The sequence below is a fragment of the Crocuta crocuta genome, unplaced genomic scaffold (assembly GCF_008692635.1).
Source record: "Crocuta crocuta isolate KB4526 unplaced genomic scaffold, BGI_CrCroc_1.0 scaffold467, whole genome shotgun sequence".
Classification (NCBI taxonomy): domain Eukaryota; kingdom Metazoa; phylum Chordata; class Mammalia; order Carnivora; family Hyaenidae; genus Crocuta; species Crocuta crocuta.
In genome coordinates, this window is record NW_027530632.1 from 3,831,747 (window position 1) to 3,841,326 (window position 9,580).

Sequence of the window (9,580 nt, forward strand, 5' to 3'; positions counted from 1 at the left end):
TCCCAGGTAGTATATGACATAAGGACAAAAAGAACCACAAAGAAATCTTGAATAGCATATGGTGGTTTTGTTGTTACAGGTAATGTAGGTACTTTTATACACACACCCTAGGGGATAAAGCAGATGAGTAATTTATGTTAATGTCATTAGGTACCAACGTTACTAGACAAAATCAAAGAAATTGAGTTAAAACCCTATTTTTAAAAACCAAATATGTCAGTATGAATTGATATATTTTTCTTCTAAAAAATACAGATTTATTTTTTAGCTTTGTCCACTGAAAAGTCAAAGCAGGGATAACCCAGAAGTAATAATATACCTAATACCCATATTGTGAATTTAAATACCATTTCCCACTACACAGAAATGAGGCTCCTTGGAGAAATGACTGGTTCCAGATCTGGGTCAAGAAATGAACAAGACAAACCTCAAACATCTTGTACCTGAAAGCAACAGTTCTTAGACTTTTAGAGTCTTACAAAAGGGCAGAAGACCTGACTTAAAGAAGTTCCTGCTGGCTAAAAATGGGACAATTTGAGTATCAAAATGAATAACGACTGTAATTGATTAAAATGCATCAAATATATAAAAACCATAATTCATAACAATACAAAAAAAAAAAACCTTCATTGAACACCTTTGAAGTTGCCTGGCATCCAACTTGTTATTCTGGAAATCATTTGTAGCAGCTTTATTCATAATACCCCCAAGCTAGAAACAGCCCAGATGTCCACCGACAGGAGAATGGGCAGACTGTGATATATTCATACAAGGATATTTACTCCACCATAAAAAAAAGGAACCACTGGTCACAACAAAATGGATGACTCCAGAAACATGCTGAGTGAGAGAAGCCGTACATGAAAGAGTCCATACTATATGGCTTTGTGTATAATACGCAGTTCCTAGTACAAGCAAAACAAACTTGCAGTGAAAAATACCAGAACAGTGGTTTGCCTCCAGGACATAGCAGCAGAGATTAAATGGAAAGGTGATGAGGAAGGTTTCTGGGATGATTATAACGTCTTGATAGAGAGGTGGGTTACACAGTTCTGTGCAAGTTGTCGAAACTCTTTAATGGTACTCTTAAGAGTTGTGCGTTTTCCAGCATGTAAATTTTACCTTAAACATAGTTTTAAATATTAAACTCGAATGGCATGTGTGCTGAATTTTAGTGAAAACCTGGATTGGTGGTTGGGTGAGTAGATAGATACTTGATAAAGCAAATGTGGCAAAATGTTCACTGTAGAATCTATGTGGCAAGTATATGGCTATTTACTGTACAGTTCCTTCCATTTTCTCTGTGCTCGATAGTCTTCATAACAAAACTTTGGGGGGAAGCTTCCATTTTGGAACCCCTAATAATGGAACTAGGCATTACTGGCTGCTAAAATCATTGAAAGAAAAGTCAATGGTGAACTTTGTAATGGTGGATCTAGGCAAACAACACCCAAACCCAGAGGCCAAACCTGTTGCTAAAAGTAGGACCACCAGACATTATGTTCTTCCTGATGTGTTAAAAAAAACTAAAGTATTAGTGCAAAAAACCTAGAATTGAATGTGAGTCTAGTCAAGCTCCTAAGTCTAACTACCAATTTACAGAGAACACAGGAATATATTAAATGACACCATGTAGGTATTAATTAGCCAAGTCCAGATTCTAGGAGATTCCATGAGGGAATTTACCTAGTATCTTAATGAATCATGGCATGAACATTTTTTTTTTTTAAAAAGGTAAGAGGGGGATATGGTATAGAGCCAGAGGAACTTAAGACCTATAACCATCAAATGCAATGTATGGACCTTAAAAACCAGGGGCACCTGGGTGGCTCAGTCGGTTGAGCGTCCGACTTCAGCTCAGGTCATGATCTCGTGGTTTATGGATTCGAGCCCTGCGTTGGGCTCTGTGCTGACAATTCAGAGCCTGGAGCTTGCTTGAGGTTCTCTGTCTCCCTCTTCTCTCTCTGCCCCCCCCCAAAATAAATAAACATTAAAAAAAAATTTTAAATAAAAAAAGTCATGAAATCTGGCCCTTCTTAATTAGGGATGAAATGAATAAAGAAAAGCAAGAGAATAGTGGGAGGGCAGACAAAGAAAGAGCCATCAGCATCCCCTAAGAACCAAGATACAGTGGCTCTGTAGGTAACGTTGGAGGTTTCAAGAAACATTTTGGGGTGCCTGGGTGACTCAGTTGATTAAATGTCCAACTTGTGATTTTGGCTCAGGTCATGATCTCATAGTTCATGGGACCTGGCCCTCTATCAGGCTCTGCACTGTAATCTACTTGGGATTCTCTCTCTCCCTCTCTCTGCCCCTCCCCTGCACACATGTGCACATGTGCTCGCTCTCTCGCTCACTCTTTCTCTCTCGCTCTCTCAGAATAAATAAACAAGCATTTAAAAAGCATTTTTCCTCAGGGACGCCTGGGTGTGTTAGACTCTTGGTTTCGGCTCCGGTCATGAATCTCACGATTCTTGAGTTCAAGTCCCACATTGGGAGGACACAGAGCCTGCTTGGGATTCTCTCTCTCTCCCTCTCCCTTTCTCTCTGTCCCTTCCCCACTCACACTGTTTCTGTCTCTCTCAAAGAAACTTTTAAAAAAAGCAACAAAAAAATTTTTCCTTAAACAAATGTAGACCATCACTCAAAGGAAGAGAATATCACATGAAAAGGTAGACAATATGTCTGCCTTACTTGAACACGCTTGCTTTCTCAGTAATTCTTAGCATTGTACCCTAATCTTAGAAGCAAATAATCCCTGAAAAACATTGGATAAAACAGGTAAGTCTTTGGAGAAACCAGCCAGAAATGGGACTAGAATAAATAAGCATCCAAAATAATTCCAGGAGTTTTTAATGTATTATTATATGGTCATGTGATTTGATTGTGTGTAAACTGAATTGTTCATCTTCAGCTAATCCTTATCTTTGGTTTGTTTGTTTTTCTTTCCAGCCCCACTGTGTTCTCCTCGCCTCAAAGGAAAACTCAGCACCTGTTAAACTTGGGGGCTTTGGGGTAGCTATTCAGTTAGGGGAGTCTGGACTTGTAGCTGGAGGTAAGAACACGTTTTTAAAAACTTCCTTCAAAATCTGGTCACTTTCAGGCTAGTGTAACTCTTTCAAACTAAATATTAGCCCATCCTCAGTGTTTCATACCCATTCCACACCCTCCCCCCAAAAAGTGCCATCATATGGTTTTGAACCTTAAGAATAGACTGTGCTCTTTACTCTTTGTATTCCCACTGCTTGGCAGAGAAGTGACCCTACATACAGAGATTAAAACATTGTTGGAATAAGGTGATATCTGGGGGCAAAGTGACTTCTAAAGTTGTACTGGCCAGGGGCACATGGCTGGCTTAGTTAGTAGAGCACATGACTCCTGATCTTGGGGTCAAGAGTTCAAGTCCCACATTGGGCATAGAGCTTACTTTAAAAATAAAATAAATAAAGTTGAACTGGACAAGNCTTTCAGGTTTACATCAAAGGCCAATGTTTAATTTCATACTGTTTGCCTCTTTTTATTTATGAAAGAGTCCTGATCAAGCTATCAATCTGTGTATTTGGGAAGAGTGAGCAGATGTGAATGCAGACTGACTTTATTATTAGCCAAAGCAAAACACAATTAGAAAATTCCCATGCCAGAAAAAAAAATAGCAGAAAGGTTAAAAATAGACATTCTCTCCACTAGTGTACAGAGGTGGATGCTAATTCCAGATTCAAGAATTTGGGTTTTTATTTATTCCTTTCAGTAGACTTTAGCACTGAATGCTGCCCTGTTTTTAGTTCTGTCCCTTGGTTTTGCAAATGACGTAGTTCTCCGTTCTACAAATTATCAATCTTGTAATCATTGCCTTCGATTTGCTGTCTCCTGATACTGCCAGCCTTCACAAAGAGGAAAAATATGAAAAAAAATATCAGCAGAACGTTTTTGAACCTATCATCTTTCATGAATGCTTATATTAAATTCAAATACCTGACAAATGATAAATATCAAAACAATTTGTTACACAGGATATTTCATTTAATTTAATACACCATCACTAACACATCGAAGCAGCATTAACAGTCCATCTTTTGAAAAATGAGCCAGGAGTCATAGTTGTATTCTTTAAATTGTTATTTCATCACATTGCTCTCTAAAATTAAATTGTGTCCCTTAAAGGAGGAGGGCGCCTGGGTGGCTCATTCAGTTAAGTATCGACTCTTGATTCCAGCTCAGGTCATGATCTCACAGCTTGTGAATTCAGGCCCCGCATTGGGCTCTATGCTGACAGCTCAGAGCCTGGAGCCTGCTTTGGATTCTGTGCCTCCCCCTCTCTCTGCCCCCTTCCTCCCTCCCTCCCTTCCTCCCTCCCTCCCTCTCTCTCTCTCTCTCTCAAAAATAATTAAACATTGAAAATAAAATTAGGTTTATGGGGTGCCTGGATGTCTCAGTCAGCTAAGCGTCCTACTCTCGATCTCAGCTCAGGTCTTCATCTCGGGGCCATGAGTTCAAGCACCATGTTGGGCTCCACACTGAGCATGGATTCTACGTACAAAAATAAATGAAAATGAATTTTAAAATTAAATTATGTTTAGATTTTCTTCTACTTTTACATTCTCTTCCAGCTAATTATTTCCAACAATGTGAAAAATTGCAGCAAGTATAATTTTAAAAACTGATTCAAAACTTACATCTGTGATTAGAAGGACTGACCTTAGGATCAGATAGGAATACATCATTTAATTGTAGAATCATTGAATCTCAGAATGCCAAGTGGCCTTAACTTCTCCAGTCTGGTAACCAGTGATTGCCTTCTCTCATAAAATTCCCAGCAAAAGGTTCAGCTCTAGTTTAATTCCTCAGCTGGCAAAGAATTCACTATGATCTGGGACCATATTTCCATTTTTGGAAAGCTTAAGTACTGAAACATTCATCTTTGCATAGAAGAGAAATCCATTCCATCATTTCCACCCAGTGCTGCTACTTCTGACTTGTGGAGCCACACACAACAATTTTAATCCTTCCACATGATAGCCATTCAGATGTTTAAAGACTGATCGTGTGCCCCTAAGTCTGATCCAGATTAACTTGCCTACATTAATTTAGCCATTTTTCATATAAGAATCTCCTTGCTGGGGCGCCTGGGTGGCTTAGTCGGTTAAGCGTCCAACTTTCGCTCAGGTCATGATCTCGCGGTTCGTGAGTTCCGGCCCCGCGTCGGGCTGTGTGCTGACTGCCAGCTCAGAGCCTGGAGCCTGTTTCAGTCTGTGNATTATCCATGTTACACCTCTGGCTCGTATTGATCTTGCTATCAGCTACAATTCCCAAGTTGTTTTTAAACAATTGTTGCTATTAAACTACCTCTCTTAAGTCTGGTATTTGTACAGATCACCCCTATGTAAAGACTACATAGTTACAACAAATAAGTTCTGATGATTGCATCCTCAAGATGGATGGGATGAAATGAAATGACACAAAGTCCTTTTATATGTTCTATACTGACGACATATAATGACTTTGTTTCTCTTTATCTGGATTTGTATCCTGTTAGTATTCAAAGCATCAGCTTCATATTTTACTGTGCATCTTTATTGAAGGGAAAAAACAGATTGATTCCGCTAACATAGACATTTTCTACATGTTACTCTACTTTCTTAAAGTCCATGAGTCTTTCCCCTAAATTGTATATATTTTTTTCTTAATGCTTATTTATATTTGAGAGAGGGAGAAAGAGTGTTAGCAGGGGAAGGGCGAAGAGACAGACACACACAGAATCCAAAGCAGGCTCCAGGCTCTGAGCTGTCAGCACAGAGCCTGACATAGGGTTCGAACCCACAAACCGTGAGATTGTGACCTGAGTCGAAGTCGGACACTTAACCAACTTAACCAACCAGGCACCCCTAAATTGTACATTTTTAAAGCTGATTTTGAACTTACAGTGTGTCAGTTTGCAAAATTTATTTTTCTCAGTGATTCTGGAATTAAAATAGTTTCTGATGGTCAAAATGTCATTTCTTCACATACCTTTCCTTCTAGTCTTGAAATAACTACTTCAAGCATTACAGTGTTTTTAAAAATATAACCTATCTAGACAAAGGATGAATGATCCCTCTTATAGAAAGCTTTCTTACTGTTTAAGGCACTTTTGAAACTATACTACCATTAGCTTGTTTGCTAATACTTAACAGCTATTTCCCTGTCAGTTGGAATCTTTGATTACTCAGTCCTCCAAATAGAAAGGAATTCTCTCCTTTATATGTTCCATAGAGTAGAAAGCAGTTACATGTATTTGCATTTAACCTGGCTGAAATTCTGCCATTTGGAAAACTTACTTATCCAGAAGATAACTAGGAACCTACAGAGTAATTATTTTTCCAGCAAGACATTTCTTGACCTTAATACCTATTCATGGTCTTCTCAAATGAGCTTCTGAGGATACACTGAAATTGTGTGTTTCACAGTTGTGTGTGACACACAAAATTGTGTTTCACTGAAATTGGCATGCTACCATTTTTCATAGTTTTATGGATCTGTGTTCCTTCATGCTTTGCACCTGTTACTCCCTGTGGTTGGAATACCTTTTGTCATTTTCTGTATCTACTTAACTCTTACTGCTCCTGAAGCCTGAGAGGCTGAACTGACAATCATCTCCTCTTAAAAGTGGGCTGATCTTCACCATCCCAAGTTAGGTGACCCTATTCCTTCTCTTCCATTTCACCATAACTATCTGGGCTGCATACCTCCAGATCATATTTGATGCAGGGATTCGTAATCATATCAAAGACTGAGCTTTGTGAGGACAAGGGGGATCATAGTTTATCCCTCTGTATGTCCACAGCACCTCCCATTGTGTCTAGGACCTAGCAGGCACTTAGGAAATTGTTACTAAATGAAAGAATCTGGTTGCTAATTTGTTTCTGGTTAATAGTAGATTTTATGCAACAGATGAGGAGAAGGTAAGGCTGGAGTAAGCACAGTAAAAGAAATGAAAGCCTGACAGAAAAAGTATATTGAGCATATACCAAAATGTAGAAAGCACAGCCCCCTTTTAATACTGAAGAACTGAGACGCCTGGGTGGCTCAGTCGGTTAAGTGCAACTTCAGCTCAGGTCATGATCTCACGGTTCATGGGTTCGAGCCCCACGTCAGGCTCTATGCTGACTGCCAGCTCAGAGCCTGGAGGCTGTTTCGGATTTTGTATCTCCCTCTCTGACCCTTCCCTATTTGCTCGCTCGCTCTCTCTCAGAAATAAATAAAAACACTAAAAGAAAAAATACTGAAATACTTGGCCCTTGCATACCCGTGAAGTTCCTGAGGGCATTTTCTGTTCTACAGCATAGTTCTTTCATTGATATCCACAGGACAATTCTGAGTCATCAAGAAAAGGTTAAATTATGTGCACCATCTTGTGTAAAAGAAGTCCAAAAATTGTAGAAAGATAACCGTCCAAAACTATTAAAATAATACGGTTTGGGTGTGTAAAGATCTGAGTCCTAAAGTATTGAATGTGTAGCTGTTCAGAATAATTCCTTACCCTGAGCTTCTAGGTAATGAGGTGTTATTATATTATCCCCAAGTCTAACATTTAAATATTTAAATGTATATCTGAAACCTCTCAGATACAGTGACATTTAATTTGGTTTGGTAACTGACCACAAAATTCTAAGAACAGGAAGTCAAAGTCATAAAAATCAAGTGACCACAAAGAAGGAAAAGTCAAATGATCACAAGCAAAGAGTCCGGGAAGGTTGCTGTGTGTCAAGGGTGAACTCTGGTCCTTTCACCTTCTACTGATCTGTACAAAATACTGTAAAAAGTTCAATCAAAATTAAATAAATAAACTTTTTTTTTTTTTAAAAATGAACATTAGGGGTGCCTGGGTGGCTCAGTTACTTAAGCATCTGACTCTTGATTTCAGCTCAGATCATGATCTCATGGTTTGTGGGATCAAGCCCTGCATCAGGCTCTGTGCTGACAAGAGTGGCGCCTGCTTGGGATCCTCTCTCTCCCTCTGTCTCTCTGTCTCTCTGTCTCTGTCTCTCTCCTCTCTCAAAATAAAAAAAAAATAAAAAAAATAAAAACATTAAAACAGGGGCTCCTGGGTGGCTCAGTTGGTTAACCATCCAACTTCAGCTTAGGTCATGATCTCCCAGCTCTTGAGTTCGAGCCCTGTATCGGGCTTTGTACTGACAGCTCAGAGCCTGGAGCCTGCTACAGATTCTGTGTCTCCCTCTCTCTGTCCCTCCTCTGCTTGTGTTCTGTGTCTCTTTCTCTGTCTCAAAACTAAAAGAATGAATGCTTATTTTCCAGACTGGGGTAGTCTTTGATCCAGGTAAACAGAGGATCTCCTTTTTGAGTTGCTCAGCCCTTCCTCATGTAGGAAGTGGTAGGAGTCAAGTTGAGTTTCAAAACCTCATCCCAACTATAAGAAGGTGCCTGACTGGAGCCATGGTACTGGTACCCTGATCTCTTGCCCGGCTTTTCCCAGCTCCTGCTATCAGAACCAGGTGAACCATCCAGCAGCCCTGCTCTGTCCAGCCTGTTCATGAAGTAGGAGGCTTAGCTCTCATTCTTTCAGCTTCTCAGTGTTACTAGAGGAAGCAAAATGGGGCAATATGGAATGAAAATCTTCCCTTCCAATCAGTATAGTTTTCACTGGTCTACTGCACATTTTAAGTGAGAATATTTTCATTCTCTGAACCCCGAAGTTAACTTCTTCCATTATATGGGAAGAAAGGGAACCATAATGAGTCACAGCAAAGGAATATCCCCAGTACACAAGCTAGGAGCTACTTTATCCTTTGCCATCCCAGCCTAATTTTGACAGTCACTAACTGGACTTTGTGGTATATTTTCTCTAGCTGAATTAGAAGATTTGTAAGGTCTTTTTTTTTTTTGCTTTAAACCACAGTTCTGATCTGTAGACAAAGTATTGTGCAGTGTTAAAAGTAAAAAATTATCTTGGACTCCATATGATAAGAGAGGAGGGGCACGGGAAGGAGGAAGGAAAGAAGGAGAAGGCCAAGTCTGCACGCAAAAACAGTTGCCAAGGCTGGTGGGCACTTCCCCTCCCAGAATAATTTTCCCTACAGGGCACACCCTTTCATTCGGCAGTGGAGGACTAGACTCCCTTAGGGATATGGAGTGAAAGATGATTACTAGTGTGCAAATAACTGCTATCAGATTCCTTCCTAAAAGCTAGTTTTGATGGGGGTTGGAGAGAAGACTAGCTTTAAAACTAAATTTAAAGAAGATGTAGGTCAGGGGGGCATCTGGGTGGCTCAGTCAGTTAAGTATCCAACTCCTAAATCTTGGCTCACGTCATGATCTCACAGTTCGTGAGTTCAGGCCCCACATCCAGCTCTGCACTGGTGGTGCAGAGCCTGCTTGGGATTCTCTTTCTCTCCCTCTCTGTCTCTACCCCCCACCCTCTCTCAAAATAAATAAATAAACTTAAAAAAAGAAAGAAGAAGATGATGGAGGCCAAAGAGGATTGAATGTGAGGAGTTTTACGACTTTGCTTTGGTTTATGTCATGCATTTGCTATCATTCTCCCCAAATGTTAACATTCAGAAGCTTAAAAAAATCCGACATAAGG

The 9,580-nt window shown here is 39.8% G+C and overlaps 1 protein-coding gene across 1 annotated transcript in view; it reads left to right on the plus strand.

The window, feature by feature from the left end:
• The window catches only part of CASK (calcium/calmodulin dependent serine protein kinase), a gene marked incomplete at its 3' end in the record, with an annotated part of 276,912 nt that overhangs the window by 128,379 nt on the left and 138,953 nt on the right, over positions 1-9,580 (plus strand). Inside the window, exon 5 of the mRNA XM_077768526.1 lies at positions 2,953-3,055. Coding sequence (XP_077624652.1) covers positions 2,953-3,055 — 103 coding nt within the window. The remainder of the gene's footprint in view (positions 1-2,952; positions 3,056-9,580) is intronic.